The sequence below is a fragment of the Anolis sagrei genome, chromosome 6, assembly GCF_037176765.1.
Source record: "Anolis sagrei isolate rAnoSag1 chromosome 6, rAnoSag1.mat, whole genome shotgun sequence".
In the NCBI taxonomy this organism is placed as follows: Eukaryota; Metazoa; Chordata; class Lepidosauria; order Squamata; family Dactyloidae; genus Anolis; species Anolis sagrei.
The window spans coordinates 17,985,045-18,005,174 of record NC_090026.1 but is presented as its reverse complement, the minus strand read 5'-3'; the positions used below and the strand labels follow the sequence as shown (position 1 = coordinate 18,005,174).

The 20,130-nt window shown below is 41.5% G+C and overlaps 2 protein-coding genes across 17 annotated transcripts in view; one reads left to right on the top strand and one right to left on the bottom strand.

The window, feature by feature from the left end:
- The window catches only part of LOC132777847 (myosin-10-like), a 101,994-nt gene extending 99,523 nt beyond the window's left edge, over positions 1-2,471 (bottom strand). For all 14 annotated transcript variants that reach the window (XM_067469839.1, XM_067469842.1, XM_067469846.1 and 11 more), the window contains exon 1: positions 2,391-2,471. The gene's annotated coding sequence lies outside the window, so the exon portion shown is untranslated. The remainder of the gene's footprint in view (positions 1-2,390) is intronic.
- Positions 2,472-7,119: 4,648 nt separating this feature from the next.
- MPV17L (MPV17 mitochondrial inner membrane protein like) lies at positions 7,120-19,705 on the top strand. 3 transcript variants are annotated; one of them, XM_067469477.1, is made up of 5 exons: positions 7,120-7,305; positions 17,663-18,074; positions 18,154-18,224; positions 18,377-18,406; positions 19,344-19,705. In XM_067469477.1, exons 2-5 carry the CDS (start codon positions 17,753-17,755, stop codon positions 19,548-19,550), a joined length of 630 nt encoding a protein of 209 aa, XP_067325578.1. In that variant the 5' UTR covers positions 7,120-7,305; positions 17,663-17,752; the 3' UTR covers positions 19,551-19,705. The 3 variants fall into 3 exon arrangements, with proteins under 3 accessions (XP_067325578.1, XP_067325579.1, XP_067325577.1); XM_067469478.1 differs by lacking the exon at positions 7,120-7,305 and adding an exon at positions 12,371-12,514 and having other exon boundaries at positions 17,684-18,074; XM_067469476.1 differs by lacking the exon at positions 7,120-7,305 and adding an exon at positions 12,371-12,514.
- The last annotated feature ends 425 nt before the right edge of the window (positions 19,706-20,130 follow it).

The following is a 20,130-nucleotide window of genomic DNA, read 5'->3' as shown; positions in this document are numbered from 1 at the left end:
CTTTGTTGGGAGGTGATTGGCACAATTCTTGTTCAGACAAGAAACAGTCAGGACCAGCTAGCACCTCCCAACAAAGGATTCCCCCGGGCAGGAAGCAGCCAGCCTTGAAGGTACAAGGCTATTTGCAAAATTCACACTTGCCTCAAGCAGACAAGAGTTCTTTCTCCAACCCTGGACATTACTCAGATATATAAATCCCACTTGCCTTGTTTCCAATATACCTCACAACCTCTGAGGATGCCTGCCATAGATGCTGTGAGTTTCCGGGGCTGTCTGGCCATGTTCCAGAAGCATTTTCTCAGAGGTTGTGAGGTTTCAGCTTCTGAGGATGCCTGCCATAAATGCAGGTGAAACGTCAGGAGAAAATGTTTCTGGAACATGGTCATACAGCCCAGAAAACTCACAGCAACCCAGTGATTCCGGCCATGAAAGCCTTCGACAACACAATAATAATACTACTTTGCAATGTTAAGAAAGAAGGAGAGCAAACCCACCCATCACATACACGCCCCCAACAAAACGCCTTTGCAGCACACTGTAGGTCTTTTGCCTACCTCTGAAATTTTGTGTGTGTCCACTCTTTATTTGAATGGCTACCAAGCTTGGAAAGGACTGCAGATCTGTACCTGAGCAAAGCCCCAAACGGAGTGTAGGCGGGGATGGAGGAAGGGGGGGAAAAAGAAAGCACCAGGAGGAAAGGAAAAACCCTGCAGAAATTCAGCAGCTGACATTCTCTGGCTGGTCACCAATAAAGGCTAGAGATAGATGGAGGAATGGGAACCCAAAGTCATGTAGAAGGTAATGGAATTATAGTGTCGGTGAGGCTACAAAAGGGAACGATTGTAGAGCACAGATTGCTGAATCAATGAATGACATCCAGTATAGAAAAAGGTAGGTGACTATAGAGAAAGCATCCAAAGGGGAGGGGGGAATAATAAGACTGACAGGTGAGAGCAAGAAATGCCTGAGAAATGTCGTAATAATAATAATAATAATAATAATAATAATCTATGCAATTTCCACCCTAAACCCAACCCACAATCTATTATTATTATTATTATTATTATTATTATTAATCTATGGCATTACTACTCTAAACCCAACCCACAATCAGATTAATAATTATTATAATAATATAATGTCATTTCCACCCTAAACCCAACCCACAATCAAATTAATAAGGATAATAATAACAATAATCTATGCCATTTGCACCCTAAACCCAACCCACAATCAGAATAATAATAATAATCTATGCCATTTCCACCCTAAACCCAACTCACAATCAGATTAATAACAATAATAACAATCATATTAATAATAATCTATGCCATTTCCACCCTAAACCCAACCCACAATCATATTAATAATAATAATATATAATAATAATCTATGCCATTTTCACTCTAAACCCAACCCACAATCAGATAATTATTATTAATAATATAATCTATGCCATTTCCACTCCAAACCCAACCCACAATTAGAATAATAATAATAATATAATCTATGCCATTTCTACCCTAAACCTAACCCACAATCAGATTAATAATAATAGTGACAATATATAATAATAATCTATGCCATTTCCACCTTAAACCCAACCCACAATAATAATAATAATAATAATAATATAATCTATGCCATTTTCACCCTAAACCCAACCCACAATCAGAATAATAATAATAATAATAATAATAATATAATCTATGCCATTTTCACCCTAAACCCAACCCACAATCAGAATAATAATAATAATAATAATCTACACCATTTCCACTCTAAACCCAACCCACAATAATAATAATAATAATAACAACAATATATAATAATCTATGCCATTTCCACCCTAAGCCCAACCCACAATCATATTATTATTATTATTAATATATAATAATAATCTATGCCATTTCCACCCTAAGCCCAACCCACAATCATATTATTATTATTATTAATATATAATAATAATCTATGCCATTTCCACCCTAAACCCAACCCACAATCATATTAATAATAATAATAATAATAATAATCTAATAATAATCCATGCCATTTCCACCCTAAACCCAACCCACAATCAGATTAATAATAATAACAATATATCATAATAATCTATGCCATTTCCACCCTCAACCCAACCCACAACCATGCAATGCTCAATCTCAGCTTCCCTGCCATTTTTCCTAAGCCAGACCCTCCCAATGACATGGGAAGGATCACACCTCTTCTTAAGCTCATCAGCTATTTCAAGCCATGGCGCTTATAAATACAAATTACATAAGGGCACAAAGTCTCCCCGTCTTTGCAGACTCTGGAAAGGATCCTTATAAAACACAGCAAAAGGAGAGAGAAAAATGAAGACAGGGCCCTAAGCAAGGTCTGCACTGTACCTCCGGTGACAGAGATCCTCTCTCCTCCAAGGCCCAGCCGCAACTGAGCTGCCACTGCCTCGGGGGAGGAGTCCGGGTCCCTTCGCCACGCCCACCACGACCAATCAGAGTCGTAAAGGGGCGGGGTCTAACTGCGAGGCCAGGATAGGCTGAAGGAGGCCACCGCGCACGCCCTTCGGGATGAATGACAAGCGAGCCGGCCAACCCAAAGGAGCCGGACCCTTTTGGAAGCTGAATGGGCCTCTTTGTGTGTGAGCAGATCGTGAGAGGATGGCGAAGGCGGGCGGGGGAGGATGAATGGGGCCTATTGTCTGCTGGGAGGGGGGTTGCGGTGACGTCAGAGGCCGGACCCCCCACAAGTTGCTTCCCCAAAGCCATGCATTTCCTTCCCTCCCTTTTCATTCCTCTCAAATCATGCTGGGATCTCGCTTTCCCCCTCAAAGATCCACTAGATCCCCAAACTTGGGAAGACCATGCTGCCAAAACATTGTATGCCATACCCTTCTGATTAATCCTCTATCATCCCACTTTAATCCCCTGTCGTCCCACTTTTTTTTCAGATGCTTTCAAAATGTCCACACTGTAGAATTAATGCAGTTTGATACCACTTTTAATTAGTACTATAGTCTGTGTAAATGTGTTTTGTGTGTGTTCATGTTAGAGACCCTAAATTGGGTCTTCTTAGGTCCACATCACAGGAACACGTAAGGAAGGAGACAGTCCCCCAAAAAGATCAAAAAACAAGGTTTATTTTAGTTTCTTCATGAAGAAGACGGACAGCCTGGCAGCATACGCAGATGCTACCCTTCAAGTGACTGCCGCGCCGCTCCTCTGTTTCTGCTGACTTTTATACTCAAGTAATAGGTCACTGAAAGTACTCTCTTTCCAGCCACTCTTCCTTGACCTTTTGATGGAAAGTACCTTCTTGTACCTGCAGACTCTGCGCTTAACCACAACCTTTGAACTTAAGCACAACACAACTTCCGACCTCTACATGTCACATCTTGTTTCTTAAAAACATTTTCTTCCCTGTTACTCCTTTTCTACAGAGAAAAGGGTATGTTTCCCTTTTGCTGTTAATTTCATTCAAAGCCCCTTGCTTAGCATTTGCAAATTTCACTCAAAAACCCTTTCATTCATATGTTTGCGTATATATGTGGTTTTGCGCATGCATTGTAATGCATTTTTGTAATGCATTGCTTCACTCACAGAGCTCAGGCGAGTGGAGTAGTGACCCATTTAAGGTGGAATCAGGTGTCAAACAGGGATGTGTTATTGCCCCAACTTTATTCTCCATTTTCATCGCTATGATACTTCACCTTGTTGATGGGAAGCTTCCCACCGGAGTGGAAATCATCTATCGGACAGATGGCAAGCTGTTTAACCTCAGCAGACTGAAAGCCAAAACTAAGGTTACAACAACATCTGTTATAGAACTTCAGTATGCTGATGACAACGTTGTCTGTGCACATTGAGAAGAAGATAATATAGATGATCTGCCTTGATATTCTGGATTATATGTCAGTGTAGAAGGGGCCTAAATGAGGCCCCATCTGTGCTGCCATATAATGCAGTTTCAGAATGTAGATTAATTGCATTGAACTGCAATATATGAGTCTACACTGCCATATAATTTAGTTAAATGCAGTTAATCTGCATTCTGAAACTGCATTATGTGGCAGTGAAGGCCCCTTCTACACAGCCATTAAAATCCAGATAATCTGCTTTGAACTGGATTATATAGCGATGCAGCCTGGTGGCACAGTGGGTTAAACCACTGAACCACTGAACTTGCTGACCAAAAGGTCAACAGTTTGAATTCGGGGAGCAGGCTGAGCTCCTGCTGCTAGCCCCAGCTTCTTCCAACCTAGCAGTTCGAAAACATGCCAATGTGAGTAGATCAATAGGTACCGCTTCTGCGGGAAGGTAACGGTGCTCCATGCAGTCATGCTGGTCTCCTGACCTTGGAGGCATCTACAGACAACGCCAGCTCTTCAGCTTAGAAATTGCCATTTTGACCACACTCTGATATTCATTAGCCATACATCTCTGAAATCCACCATGTTGTTGGTGGACAGGAAAAGAGATTTAAAGATGGGCTCAAAGCCAACCTTAAAAACTCTGGCATAGACACTGTGAACTGGGAAACCCTGGCCCCTGAAGGCTCCAGCTGGAGATCAGCTGTGACCAGCAGTGCTGCAGAATTTGAAGAGGCACGAATGGAGGCTGAAAGAGAGAAACGTGCCAAGAGGAAGGCACATCAAGCCAACCCCATCCGAGACTGTCTCCCACCTGGAAACCAATGCCCTCACTGTGGAAGAACATGCAGATCAAGAATAGGGCTCCACAGTCACCTACGAACCCACCGCCAGGACACCGAACTTGGAGGACCATCATCCTCGGACTACAAGGGATCGCCTAAGTAAGTAAAGTAAAGTAAGTAAAAAGTTATCTGTGAAAACTTGAAGGGTATGCAGTGATACCATGTAACCATGTTGGATAGAGAGCTAAACATAGACACAATATTTGTGTTGCTTTCTCCACAATGTTGCTATGTACCCGGTGTGTGAGTGGGCGTCTTTTTTCAAACCTAAAACCTGGATCATTTTTTCTCTTTGTGCTAAATGCAATCAGATCAGAGCCTTTAGATGAGGCTCAGGTCCCTTCCTCACAGCCATATAACCCAGGGCCCTTCAAGGCATAAAATCCCACAATATCTGCTTTGAACTGGATTATCTGAGTCCACACTGCCATATAATCCAGTCCAATGTGGGTTTTATACAGCTGTGTGGAAGAGGCCCGAATAATATGCCTTAAATAGTTTGTGTTCATAGCAGGATGGTCACATGAAATGGAAGACAATAGTTGAATGGTGGGAAAGGTCCATTCAACAGGTCTAGCCTGTCATTCAAGCTTGACCTGCAGAAACTATGTTTTCGACCCAACTCTTAATGGGACAGGAGTCCGTTCCCGTTTTTACGCGGCTTACCGTCAGCCATACACACCATTTCTCATAGACTGGATCTACACTCCCATATAATCCAGCTTCCGAATCCAGATTATCTGCTTTGACACAGACAAATCAAAAGATGTTTCCTTCTTGGGAGAGTGAGGACCAATCTCGATAAAATAGTGAAGAGTAGAGACATCACACTGGCAACAAAGATCCACATAGTTAAAGCAATGGTATTCTGGTGTGAGAGAATTGCCTGTCTGCAAGCACGTTGCCCAGGAGACGCCTGGATGTTTTGATATTTTATCATTCTTGTAAGAGGCTTCTCTCGTCCCTGCATGAGGAGCTGGAGCTGATAGAGGGAGCTCATCCTCGCTCTCCCCGGATTCGAACCTCCAACCTGTCCGTCTTCAGTCCTGCCAGCACAGGGGTTTAACCCACTGCACCACCGGGGCTCCTTTTGGCCACATCATGAGAAAACAGGAAAGCTTAGAGAAGACAGTGATGCTGGGGGAAATGGAAGTAAAAAGGAAGAGGGGCTGACCAAGGGCAAGATGTGTTGTGGCTCAGCTGGAGCCTCAGGAAGAGCAAGAAGTGGATGATGGGTTTCAGATTCCTGAACATGTACCTATTGTTGATACAGACGATGTTGATGCTGAAGACGAGGAGTACCTGTTTCCCATGGGAAGGGATGTTGTCTTAGAAGATGTTTCTGGTTTTAGTAAAGCTTCACAGGTGCAATGTGGAGGAGTCGAGCCAGCCTGTGAGCTCTCTGCCTGCTGATTCTCTTTACTTTTGTGTTTTAGACTTTGCCTTTTCTTTAATAAACTACAAAATCTACAGCCTTGGTGTGTGTGGTGTTCTGGGCAAGGTGAATCTATCTTGAGGTGCGATAAGATGGGTGGTATCCTTGAAGTGACTGGCTTGACCTTGAAGGAGCTGGGGGTGGCCACGGCCAACAAGGAGCTCTGCCGTGGACTGGTCCAGGAGGTCATGAAAAGTCAGAACCGACTGAATGGATAAACAACAAATGCTGTAAATATAACCCAGTTCAAAGCAGATAATCTGGATTCAGAAACTGGAGTATACAGCAGTGTAAACACCTAGACGGGACCTTAGAGCAAGATCAAACAGTGCCAAGCTTTTCTGAACCAAAGTATAATTATGTTTTTCAATTTAGTCTTACTCAATACAGGATAATGCATCCCTGAATAGAATAGCAGGAGAGAAAGATAAGAGGAAAGTGAATGGCTGCCTTGAATTCCAGTTTACAGTAAGAACCCCTGTAATCACATTCTTAGATGGACTGGGAACCATGATTAATTTGGATCACCATTAAAATTAATCACTTCTGGTTCTATCTGACCATAGGCTTGTATTGTAGGACTGGAGCCCCATGTAAACTGCCATATAATGCAGTTCAATTGCATTATATGAGTCTATACCAAGCATGGGCAAACTTTGGTTCTCCGGGTGTTTTGGACTTCAACTCCCACAATTCGCTGTTAGGAATTGTGGGAGTTGACGTTCAAAACACTTGGAGGGCCTAAGTTTGGCCATGCTTGATCTAAATCTTTATGGACTTGAATATCTTCTGAAATAGGCTGAGGTCTACTAATGTTTGCCATAATCAATGTAATAGTTTTCTACTGATTGCTTGTGTATAATTGTTTACTTTCCAATACCACACTGCAGCCCTGTGGCAGATAAGAGTCCCGCTGTATTCCTAAAAGGCTACGGTGCCTGTTTATTTCCAGCGAGGGTCATGTTGCAAATGACGCAGCAAAACTACATTGGAGATGACGGAAGAGGACCACGCACCATAAATGCAAAGGGTTGGGACAGGGCCTGAGGAAAGGGTTCCTGGGCTACTTTTAGAGGGAGAAGTGACTCAACAAACTGGCCGACGACAGACCTCCATCCAGAATGCTAAGGCAGTGCCGTGCGTTGCTATATTTTGAGGTATGATGTGCAGGCAAACTCTTGCCACATGCAAAGTGAATGAGAGAAAATATGGGAAGCAGAAACGTCCTTGAAATCCTGATAGATGATATGTTTTTGCATGTGTTACTCAATGGCATAATATGTTTGCTTACACAAGCAATACATTCTCCGTCAGTTTGGTCTTAGGTAGATCAAGCCTTATTATAGTCATGCAGAATACTATGGCCTCTACTACACTCCCATATAAAATCCAAATGATCTGCTTTGAACTGGGTTATATGACAGTGTAGACTCATATAATCCAGATCAAAGCAGATAATGTGGATTATCTGCTTTGATAATCTTTATTATATGACAGCGTAGAAGGGGTCCTACTACATATTGTATGAGGGGGTCCCAACTATCCTAAATGTACTGAATCACATCTAATTTTGGAAGCTTAGCTGATTCCTGCTTTATATTTAGATGGGAGGCCACTAATAAATATCAGATGCTGTATTTATTTATTCGTTTACAACATTTATATACTGCCCTTCTCACCTCAAAGGGGGCTCAGAGTGGCTGACAAGTATATTATATTAGTACCATAGCACAATATTAGTATTATATATTACTATATTGCACTATATCATTATACTGTAATATTATTAGTAATATTACATGAAATATAAAATATATAATTATAATATCGTATTATTATTATTATTATTATTATTATTATTATTATTAACGGCGCTTCATGAAGTCATGCTGGCCACATGACTGTGGAGGTATCTACTGACAATGCTGGCTCTTCGGCTTAGAAATGGAGATGAGCACCACACCCCAGAGTCAGACATGACTGGACTTAATGTCAGAGGAAAACCTTTACCTTTACTGTTATTAGTACTAGATTGTACTAGCCATCCCATGCCATGCGTTGCTGTGGCCTGGTCTGTGTGTATATCTATATCTATATATATCTGTGTATATATGTGGTTTTGCGCGTGCATTGTAATGTACTATTTATATTTTTGGCTTTTTAAGTCTCTTCCACTCTGTTTTTATGAGTGATGGTCACTCGTTGGCCTGATAAGTGTATTGTGTCCAAATTTGGTGTCAATTCGCCCAGTGGTTTTTGAGTTTTGTTAATACCACAAAGAAACATTACATTTTTATTTATATAGATTACATTATAATATTATATGTATATACAGTATATTATATTATAGTATATTTATTTATATAGATTATATTATAATATTGGAGCCCCCGATGGCGCAGTGGGTTAAACCCCTGTGCCGGCAGGATTGAAGACCGACAGGTCGCAGGTTCGAATCCGGGGAGAGGTGGATGAGCTCCCTCTGTCAGCTCCAGCTACTCATGCAGGGACATGAGAGAAGCCTCCCACAAGGATGATAAAAACATCAAATCATCCGGGCATCCCCTGGGCAACGTCCTTGCAGACGGCCAATTCTCTCACTCCAGAAGCGACTTGCAGTTTCTTAAGTCGCTCCAGACACGACAAAAAAAATTATAATATTATATGTATATACAGTATATTATATTACATTACATTATATTATATTATTAGGATAGTGCAGGAGACAAGGTGAAACTGTCTTCCTGGCCCCTCTGTTCACTGTAATCTCAGAGCAGCAGTTGGCTATAATAATAATAATAATAATAATAATAATAATATTTAATTTATATAATGCTCCATCTCCCCGAGGGGACTCAGAGTGGTTCCCAGGTAACATCACAAAACATACAAAGTAAAAACAACATAACCACAACATTAACAAAACAAAATATAAGCATAAAATATGTTTCAGAAGAAGGAACTGGCTATCCTTTGCCTAAGAAAGCCCTATAAAGTCTATGGGGTTACCATAAGTTGACAGGTGGCTTGAAAACACGTCCACATAACGGGTTCCAAACTTCTCTCCAACTTCTTTTAATGGCTCCATAATCCTCTCCCACCCACCAAACCATTTAAATCTATGTGTGGGCGTCTTCAAATCATCTGTCAACCGATGGCAACCCTGTGAATTAACATTTTATTCAGCAAAGAATATTCAGGGGTGGATTGCTGTGAGTTTTCCAGGCTGTATGGCCATGTTCCTGCAGCATTTTCTCCTGACGTTTCACCCACATCTATGCCAGGCATTCTCAGAGGTTGTGTGGATGGTTCAACCCCCATGCTCCTCTGTAAGCATGAGCCATATGAGGCAATTCTGGATGCATCTCAAACTGAATGTACCGTATTTTAATTGTCATGGCGCAATGCTATGGAATCATGAGAGCTGCAGTTTTACAGTGTCTTTAGCCTTCTTTGCTGGTGCCTCCCAGCATGCCAGAGCATTGAGCCATGGCAGTTAAAGTGGTGTCAAACTGAATTCATTCAACAGTGTAGATGCACCCTTAATGGTTCTACAGAATTCATTGTACAGAAGTGTAACAGCGCCCCCTGGTGGTGGAATGAAAAGGCCCTGATATTGTATTCTTGCAGACTTGGAATGTATATTACCAGGATCACAGGCAAGTCACCAAAAAGACTCAAGGTAGATGTACATAGCAATATAATATAATATAATATAATATAATATAATATAATATAATATAATATAATATAATATTAGTATAACCATCCCCTGCCACGTGTTGCTGTGGCCCAGTCTGTGTATATGTGTCTTGTGTGTGTGTATATGAGTGTATATGTATGTGTATATATTTGTGTATATGTATATATGTGGTTTTGCACATGCGTTGTAATGTAATTTTTGCTTTTTTGGCTTTTTAAGTCTCTTCCACTGTGTTTTTCAGTATTTTTTATGAGTGATGGTCACTTGTTGGCCTGGTAGGTGTATTGTGTCCAAATTTGGTGTCAATTCGTCCAGTGGTTTTTAAGTTATGTTAATCCCACAAATGAACATTACATTTTTATTAATATAGATTATATTATAATAATAATAAACTTTACTTATAACCCACCATATTATAGTACAATATTATATTACTATATTATCTTATATTATTATCTTATATTATAATAATATATTATAATAATATTATATTATAATAATTATATTATATACAATTATTACATTATATTATATTATATTATATTATATTATATTATATTATATTATAGTATTATGATGGTCCAGGACCGCCTTCCACCTGGAAACCGATCACCTCACTGTGGGAGAACATGCAAATCAAGAATAGGGCCACCCATGAATCCACCGCCAAGACACTGGACTTGGAAGACCATCATCCTCGGGCTACAAGGGATTGCCTAAGTAAGTAAGTAAGTAAAGTACACTGCAATATAATGCAGTTTGAACTGCATTCTATGGTCAGTGTAGAGTAGACCCATATAATGCAGTTTGATGCAGTATAGGCAATAGTGAGGAATGCTAGGTGTTGTGGCCACATAATAATATCTGGTGGGTTGCATTAAATCTGCACCATATGGAAGACTTGGAGAGGGCTCCTGTACTATTAAAGGTTGTGTAGAAGAGGACCTAAATACCCTAAAGACACTAGTTCCAGCATGGGCAATCTCTGGCCCTTGGGATTTTTTGGACTTCAACTCACACCATTCCTGGCCTCAGACCCTTTCTTTTTCCTCCTCAGCCTGCACTAGATTCTGTCTGATTATGGAAGCTAAGTGGGATGAGCTCTGGTTAGTATTTGAGTGGGAAACTGCCAACAGATACCAGATATGTTAGACTATATTTCAGAACCAGCAAAACCACCTTTACCTAAGAACATCCCATGAATATTCATGATTGAATATTCATAGGATGATTTGCAGGCACAAACATCAGAGAATGAAGACGTTTCAGTGGGTGTTGCATTTGATGTAAGCAGGAAAAGGTGACGGGAAAATGGCAGCAACTCTCCTAAATTGATCTCTCTCCAGTTTTCACTCTGGAAACCCTGTTCAAGGACCCCTGACTAGCTCTTGCTCAATTAATAATAATAATAATAATAATAATAATAATAATAGAAAAGTGGACAACAGATCCCAAGTGTAGAATCTGCAAGGAAGCAGATGATCACATCCTCAGTTGCTGCAAGAAAATTGTGCAGACAGACTACAAGTAGAGGCATAACACCATTGCTCAGATGATTCATTGGAACTTGTGCCACAAATACCATCTGTCTGCGACAAAGAACTGGTGGGATCACAAGCCTGAAAAAGTTACAGAAAATGAACATGTCAAACTATTCAGGGACTTCCGACTTCAGACAGACAGAGTTTTGGAGCACAATACTCCTGCATCATGTTAAAAAAACAAGTATGGATCATCAATGTTGCAATCCTAGGTGACAGCAGGACTGAAGAGAAACAACTGGAAAAGCTGACACGGTATGAGGATTTAAAGATCAAACTGCAAACACTCTGGCACAAGCCAGTCAAGGTGGTCCAAGTGGTGATCGGCACACTGGGTGCAGTGCCTAAAGACCTTGGCCTGCACTTAAACACAATTGGCACCGACAAATTAGCATCTGTCATCTGCAAAAGGCCACCCTACTGGGATCTGCATGCATTATTCGCCGACACATCACATAATCCTAGGCACTTGGGAAGTTTCCAACGTGGGATCCAATACAACAACCAGCATAGTGATCTTGTTTGTTGTGTACTAATCATGTTGTGTTTCAAATAATAATAATAATAATAATTTTATATCTTATCCACCTCTCATGTCTTGAGGTGAGTCACCATTAAGCCCATGCTCCCCAGATATCTTACTGACTGTAATTTATAAATAAGTAATAAAAACTCACACAAATATATAAACCTCACTTACTTAGTTTCTGACAGACCCCTCAACCTCTGAGGATGCCTGCCATAGATGTGGGCAAAATGTCAGGAAAGAATGCTTCTGGAACATGGCCATACAACCCGAAAACTCACAGCAACCCAGTGATTCTGGCCATTAAAGCCTTTGACAAAACAAGTAATAAATAATTGAACAAGTAATTCAGATAGGGTCTCAAATTTCTGCTCTTCCCCCCAGGAATTTGCCCATACTTTTCCCCCAATGAGGAGTTAGGAATCAGCTTGTAAACAGACAGGACTCAAGGGGCTTTCGGTGGGTTTCTCTCCCCTTTGCTTCAGCTGGTCTTGATTTCTCCACCCTTCCCACATGTCCAGCTATTTTTAGTTCTGTGGAGCAGAGAGAGAGAGGCTGGGCCATCCTGTCTTCCTTCCTCCACCAAGAGATTTGGGGTAAGAATGATAAGTACAATGCTATTAGGAGAAACGTTGAAGGGGTGAGGGTCTAAGAGAAAAAGAAGAGAAGAATGTCTGTGCCTAAGAGAGAAAGAATATTGTTTTGCAATTCTTACTTTCTCAAATATGTCTTCGCTCATCTGCAGCGGGGGAGAAAAATTAATATTATACCAATGGGACCAGTATCTTCAGTTTCAATTATCCACGTCTGATAATATAGGCATTTCCTAATCCCTTCAGTGTAGTTCTATATGGTATTCATTTCAATAGGGTTTGCTCACAGTTTTGCATATTCGGGCAACATCTTGGAATGTATCCTCCATGGATAGAAGGGCTGCATAGTATAGATCAGGCATGGGCAGACTTTGGCCCTCCAGGTGTTTTGGATTTCAACTTCCACAATTCCTATGTTTGCACAAAGCCTATGTTTGCCGTGTATGTGTACTGTGATCCGCCCTGAGTCCCCTTGGGGAGATAGGGTGGAAATAAAGTGTTATTATTATTATTATTATTATTATTATTATTAGAAACACAACAAGATGAGTCCACAGCATAAACTCTGCTGGCTGTTGTATTGGATCACACTTCAGACGCTTCCCAAGTGTCTAGGACTGAGTGATGTATCGGCGAAGAATGTGTGCAGATCCCAGTAAGGTGGCCTTTTGCAGCTGGCAGATGGTAATCTTGTCAGCTCCGATTGTGTTTAAGTGCAGGCCAAGGTCTTTAGGCACTGTACCCAGTGTGCCGATCACCACCGGGACCACCTTTACTGGCTTGTGCCACAATCTTTGCAGTTCGATCTTTAAATCCTCACATCGTGTCAGCTTTTCCAGTTGTTTCTCTTCAATCCTGCTGTCGCCTGGGATTGCAACATCGACAATCCATACTTTGTTTTTTAACACAGTCGTGACATCAGGAGTATTGTGCTCCAAAACTCTGTCTGTCTGAATTCGGAAGTCCCAGAGTAGCTTGGCGTGTTCATTTTCTGTAACTTTTTCTGGCTTGTGATCCCGATTGTGTTCAAGTGCAGGCCAAGGTCTTTAGGCACTGTACCCAGTGTGCCGATCACCACTGGGACCACCTTTACTGGCTTGTGCCAGTCTTTGAAGTTCAATCTTTAAATCCTTGTATCGTGTCAGATTATTATTATTATTATTATTATTATTATTATTATTGTCTAGATGTCTGCAGAGGTCATCTACCAAGGCTACCAAAGCTGTCTCTGTTTCATAGCCAGGCCTGAAAACAGACTGAAACAGATCTAGATAATCCTTTTCATCAAGAAATTCCTGGAAGTCTTTAGTCTTCTCTGCTGAACAATCCAAGTACCTCACCAAACTACTACTTATTTATTTAAAACTTTTATATCCCAATCTTCTCTACCTCCGTAGAGGGACTCAGGCCGACTGACAGCAAAAATTCAATGCTAACACTAAAATCTAAAATATCATACACCAACATTAAAATTAATCAATACATATAGAATAAATTACATAACAGCCGTTCACCAAGATAAAATCATGTCAACTCAGTCCATATATTGTGGTCAGTAACTTTGGTGAATTGCCGGTCTCAGACATCATTCCCCAAAAGCTGCATTCCACAGGCAAGTTTTCACTAGCTTCCTAAAGGTCAGTAGGGAGGGGGCAGATCTAATTTCATTCGGGAGGGAATTCCCTAGCCGAGGAGCCACCACAGAAAAGGCCCTGTGTCTCGTTCCCACCAGAGACACCTGCAAAGGTGGCAGGACTGAGAGCAGGGCCTCTCCAGACGATCTTAATACTCTTGGTGGTTCATAGGGGAGAATATGTTGGGACAGGTAAACTGAGCTGGAACCATATAGGGTTTTGTAGGTTAAAACCAGCACTTTGAATTGTGCTTAGAAGCAAATTGGCTACTCCCATGATTATTAATATTGTGTCATGGCAGTTAAAGTGGCATCAAACTGCATCAATTGTACAGTGTAGATGCACCTCTATAGTAGTGGTCTAAGACAGTAGGGACCAAAAGTTGAATCTCTACTTAACTGTGGAGTCCACCAGTTAACAATGGACCGGTCACTTTCTCCCAGCCTTACCTCCCTCCCGAGATGGTCGTGATGATAAAATAGTGTGATCATGTGTCACTTTAGACTTTTTGGGGGAGATTTAAGTATAAAAATAAATACATACCATAAGACAGGATCCTAGATGTCTGTCAGAACCCACTCACAGGTTTCTCCCTAGAAACTATTCCCAAGATCATATGGATAAGACCATTCTCTTGTCGAACACGTCAAAACTTTTCCATAGGCGTAGGTGGCTTTCAGGGCTGCTTTGAACACTTATCCTTTTCAGCACGAAGAGCAGGGGCAGAAGAAGTGTTGTGGGAGGCGAATGTATGTTAAGCCCAAGAAGAATGGGGCTGTCACTCCTGAATGCCATGTGAATCTGGAAAGCATTCGTCAAGTTAATACAGACTAAGGTCTGTAGGAGTCTACCTTCGCAATGTGCATAAGAGGACATAGGGTTACCTTGCAGTGAGGGAAGTATATTGTTAGATTCCTAAGAAGGATGCATGACATGTTTCTGTAGCCCCGTCTACGTACTCTGCTATACTGAGTCTCGGTCTACACCAGGCATGAGCCAACTTGGGCCCTCCAGGTGTTTGGGACTCCAACTCCCATCATTCCGAACAGCCTCAGGCCCTTTCCTTTTCCCCCTCAGCCGCTTAAGCGGCTGAGGGGGAAAAGGAAGGAGCCTGAGGCTGTTCGGAATGGTGGGAGTTGGAGTCCCAAACACCTGGAGGGCCCAAGTTGGTCCAGGCCTGCTATGGAGGTTTCTAATCAGATGGCCATCTGTCGGGAGTGCTTTGGTGGTGTGCTCCCGCACGGCAATCTCCCAATCAGTTTGCCTATGCCTGGTCTAGAAATCAGACAAGTGTTAAAAGAGGGGTATATAGTGTTGGCGTGTTAAAACAGGGACATGCAGTGTTGACGTACACACAATGTGTTTGTGTAAGGTGTGGAATATTAGTTGGGTCTGCACATATACCCATGCATAGATGAAAGGTTTATATTATGGGTGTGGAGTGTTGTGTTCTGTGAGAATTTAGGCACGGGGTGTTGCGTTTACACCTTAATTAAGTACACAGACAGCGTATTTACATACTACAAATTAAATAAAAATTGCTTCTACTTAACTACTAGATCAAAGGGGAGATCTGACTTTGAATTGAGAGCCAGCGCGATGCAGTAGTTTGAGCATTGGACTGCATTTGTGGAGTTTGTTTATTGGGCAAGTCACATACTCTCAGCCTCTAAAACCCTCATGATAGGGTTGCCATAAGTCAGAAATGAGTGAAAGGCACACGACAACAAATGTGCGTTGTGCCCTAGAAGGTATGCCCAGCATTATTTGTTTACAATGTTCATTCAAAGTTTTTTTCTGCCAATAATAATAATAATAATAATAATAAACTTTATTTATACCCTGCCACCATCTCCTCAAGGGGACTCAGGGCGGTTTACATGAGTCCAAGCCCAGCAATGCAATAAACAATATACAACAGAACACAGCAAAATAAAATAAAATAAAGGACTGCAACTTAATTGTGTTGTCGAAGGCTTTCATGGCGGGAAACATTGAGTTGCTGTGAGTATTCCAGTCTGCACAGCCATGCTCCAGAAGCATTCCCTCCATGTTGGGGCATGTAAAAATCAGTTGGTGAGTGTGTTAACTGGAATATGCAAAGCACTAAGCTAATTGGTTAGGCTATACCCAAGAAGCTAGCTGAGCCTGGGAGTTTTGGCAACAGTTACATTTTTAGGTTTTCTGTGCAGGACCTTGCCAAGACTGTTTGTATTTTTTGCTTCTGGGCTACTGGTAGAAGATCCTTCATATGGACATCTAAGGACCATTTTGAATCTCTCTCAAAGGACATTGTGTGAGTCAATGCAATAGTTCACATGACTGTATATATGTTGCTCTGCGTAACAGAGAGTAAACACCTAATTATTTACTGATCATCAGTATGGCAAAACGTTTCACTAGCAAGACAGTGTGTGGATTGGTAAAGATGTGAACTATGCGTGATTTTCATTTTGCCACACTCCTGATGTTTCGCCCACATCTATGGCAGGCTCAGAGGTGGTGAGGTCTGTTGGAAACTATATCTGTGGAATAATGTCCAGGATAGAAGAAAGAACTCTTGTCCATTTGAGGCAGGTGTGAATGTTGTAATTGGCCACCTTGTTTAGCAATGAATAGCCTTGCACCTCCAAAGCCTGGCTGCTTCTTGCCAGGGGAATCCTTTGTTGGGAGGTGTTAGCTGGCCCTGATTGTTTCTTGTCTGGAGTTCCTCTGTTTTCTGAGTGTCGTTCTTTATTTACTTGCTTCGTTTCCAACAGACTCCACAATATCTGAGGATGCCTTTCATGGATGTGGCCGAAATGTAATGTAAAATAAACCACGTGTAATTCATGTTTGATCAGCCCACACACTTCCTTGCCAAAGAAAGAAAATATGCCACGCAGATGAATAAAAAAAGAACAAGTAATTTACTCTCTGTAAATTCAGAACACCAATGTGATCAGTTGCATCAACTCACATAATGTCCTTTTATGAGAGTTATAAAATAGTATTTCTTTGTCCATGTGGATAAACTCCTTTAGCAGCCCATGAATCGAGAGCACACTCTGTCTTTCTCTGCTTCTCTCATCTTTTCTCTACACCTGCATAGTTCAAGCCTGACCAAAAATATAACATTAACCAAAAGTCCCAGTCTCAGCATGTTCCCTGGGCATTGCATTCCCTGGGCATTGCATCTTATTTTACAGTTGACACACACACTCACTGATTTTTTTTTCTTATTTGGGATTTTTTTTCTAATTGATATGCATAATGGGGTTGTTCTTAAATGATGAAATGTGAATCAACAGAGATTTTGTGTAAAATACACAAGGTTATAAATTAAGTTAATATGCTTGGGCAGAGGGGACTAACCTTTAGCCCCCCCCCCCTCCCCCGCCCGCCAGTCCTCAGAATTACACAATTTAAAGCTCATTGGTTTCTTATAATTTGGGGGCTTTTTAATCCAAAAATTTGCGGCAACATCTTTGTACATGTGTGTCTCTTTCCCTCCATCTCTCCCTGTGTGCATTTGTAGACAACACACCTGTTATTACAGGTGAGAGAAGAGAAGAGAGATTCAACATCTTGAAGAACTGCTCTTCTGCCGCTTCGGTGTGCCAACTGAATGCACCCCTTGCGCAGCCTGGTGCATCGCCATCCTTGGGTGCTGAATATTGCCGCCTATGGCACTCTGTTTTCTGCAGCCGATGTGGCCCAGCAGGTATTGTCAAAGGCCCATCAGGACCGGCTTATGTGCACTGCTTTGGACCTGAAGCAGACGGCCAAAGTGGCACTGGTAGGGTTCACGTTCCACGCCAACTTCAATTATGTCTGGTTCCGGACCTTGGAACGTCTTCTTCCAGGAGCAAATATTTCCAAGGTGATCGTAAAGGTGGCATGTGACCAGGCTATAGCTGCCCCAATCACCATTGGGGCATTTTACACAGGTGAGAAAAGGTACAGGTGCGAAGGGCGTCTTCCAAATATGGTGACATGGTTTGGAGACCAGTTGTCTGTGTTTTCCAGGTCTCTCTCTCCTGGATGGTGAACGTGACATCTTTGGGAATTTACGGGAAAAATTCTGGCCATCTTACAAGGTAATGGGTTGTATATTAATTTTCATAGCCCTGCAAAATTGAGGGTCATAAAAACGATGGTATAAAATGTATTTTTGCTTTGTGTGGGAGACTTTTATTGTGGGACTTAATCTGGATGCTCCATTTTTTATTTTTGCTTCCTCTTCCTTCAGGCTGGGGTGTTGTGCTGGACTTTGTTCCAGGTAAGTGTTGCTGATTTCCTTTTCTGATCTTGGTGCCTGAAACATGGAGTTACCAAGGTTTTGAATGCAGAGGGGAAAGGAATAGATTCAGTGCCTTTAAACAGCTATGGTGTCAAACATATTTCTGCACTTTAAATACAGTTTATTGCAGCTTCTGGGGAACCGTTAGTTCTCCAAAAGCAGTGGGACTACAATTCCCATCCTGCCCAACCACTGGTCATGGTAGCTGGGGATGTTGGGAGTCAGAGTCCAACGGCATCTGGAAAGTCATGACTTCCTCAACTAGATTTAGAGCATGACAATCTTCTTAATGCCACAACCCCTTAATACAGCTCCTTATGTGGTGGTGATCCCCAACCATAACATTATTTTCCTTGCTACTTCAGAACTGCAATTTTGGTACTGTTTTGAATCGTAATGTAAATATCTGATATGCGGGATGTATTATCATTCACTGGACAAAATTTGGCCCAAATTTGAATATTGTTGGGGTTTGGTGGGGGATTGATTTTGTCATTTGGGAGTTATAGTTGCTGGGATTTATAGTTCACCTACAATCAAAGAGCATTCTGAATTCCATCAACAATGGAGTTGAACCAATCTTGGCACACAGAACTCCCATAGCCAACAGAAAATACTAGAAGGGTCTGGTGGGCATTGACCTTGAGTTTAGGAGTTGTAGTTCACCTACATCCAGACAGCCGAGACCATCACAGCCTAGGTTTACCTGGAAAAACCAGTTTCAGAAGAAAGTATACAGCCTGATGACTTTGGGTTGACTATGCTGGGTGGAGGAGCTGTAGTCCCAAAGCAATAATGTTTCCAAACACTAGGTATGTCCCAGCTAGTCTGAGATGAGAGGAGGCATCATACTGGAAAATCCGCTTCAACCGAAAAGTTGATGTTCCACCTTGTCTTTTTTTCTCCTTTTCACCAGGCAGTGAATTTTGCTCTTGTGCCACCCATGTTCCGCACAACTTACGTGGGAGCCTGTTCCTTTGTGTGGACAGCTTTTCTGTGCTACCTGCGCCAAAGGGATGCCAGTGATGCCACCTCCCACCTCTTCCAGACCGTGCCAGGCTTGGCTCAGCTGTTTCCACCTACGGCCCCAGAGAATTACATGAACCAGCACTCTGAGAAATAACCAAGAGTCCTAATACTTCGTCAAGCTGATGCTTCAGTTCTCTCAAAATTGCAGTATTGATGTTTGAAAACATTACCATTTGCTGAATTCTTGCCCACCTGAACAGTGGTTTCGTTCAGGCTAAAAGTATTAATAAATAACATTTTTATAATTTCCACAGGACCAGATGTCTGTTGTCCATGACAGCTTCTTCACTGTGACTCCTCCCTGCATTTTCCTTTCATATAATGTCTTTTAGACTGTAAGATGGAATTTCCTTCCTTCCTTCCTTCCTTCCTTCCTTCCTTCCTTCCTTCCTTCCTTCTTTCCTTCCAACCAACTATTGTCATTTTGATCTGTAAACCACTTCGAGATTTGAAGGGCTGGAAATAAATAAATTCATAAATATTTAATAGATTTTATAAGTAATGAAACCTAATCATAATGTTTATGTCTCTAGAATATGTTCATTTAATTACACACAGCCATCTTCTTGGACATTTTTTGTGATCCGTAAGCTTAAAACAAATATCGGTAACAATGAATCTGGGTGTCCCTGTTCCACAAATGCTATGGATCAAAAGTCTGGACAAATTGTGAC